At 44.2% G+C, this 351-nt stretch overlaps 1 protein-coding gene across 1 annotated transcript in view; it reads left to right on the top strand.

Annotated features, from left to right (window-relative positions):
• Positions 1-351, top strand: part of LOC119586204 (calexcitin-2-like) — a gene marked incomplete at its 5' end in the record, with an annotated part of 119930 nt that overhangs the window by 115057 nt on the left and 4522 nt on the right. The window contains 1 exon segment of the mRNA XM_037934906.1: positions 233-335. Coding sequence (XP_037790834.1) covers positions 233-335 — 103 coding nt within the window.

Raw genomic sequence — 351 nt, 5'->3', positions numbered from 1 at the left:
CATTATCCTTTTAAATACAGCAATAATATTTCACCATTTTCACATCTAACACCGACATTTCGTCACCCTTTCACATCCACCATCGAAATTTTTACCCCTTCTTTCACATCCAACACCGGCATTTCTTCATTTCTTCACATCCAACACTGGCCATTTCATCATTCCTTCACATCCAACACCGTCATTTTATCATTCCTTCACATTCACTTCTCTTCACATCCTCCTCCTGCAGGTATCTGTGGAGGAATGGTACTGCGCCTGGAGGGAAGACGAGAGCGACCGCGAGTGGAGCCATATCTTCAGGGATCTCATGTTCCTTCTTGAAGACGCTTCAGGTGAGAAAAAGTGACG

Source organism: Penaeus monodon, chromosome 21 (genome assembly GCF_015228065.2).
Source record: "Penaeus monodon isolate SGIC_2016 chromosome 21, NSTDA_Pmon_1, whole genome shotgun sequence".
In the NCBI taxonomy this organism is placed as follows: Eukaryota; Metazoa; Arthropoda; class Malacostraca; order Decapoda; family Penaeidae; genus Penaeus; species Penaeus monodon.
The sequence above is the reverse complement of the archived record's forward strand: the minus strand, read 5'-3'. Positions and strand labels throughout refer to the sequence as shown.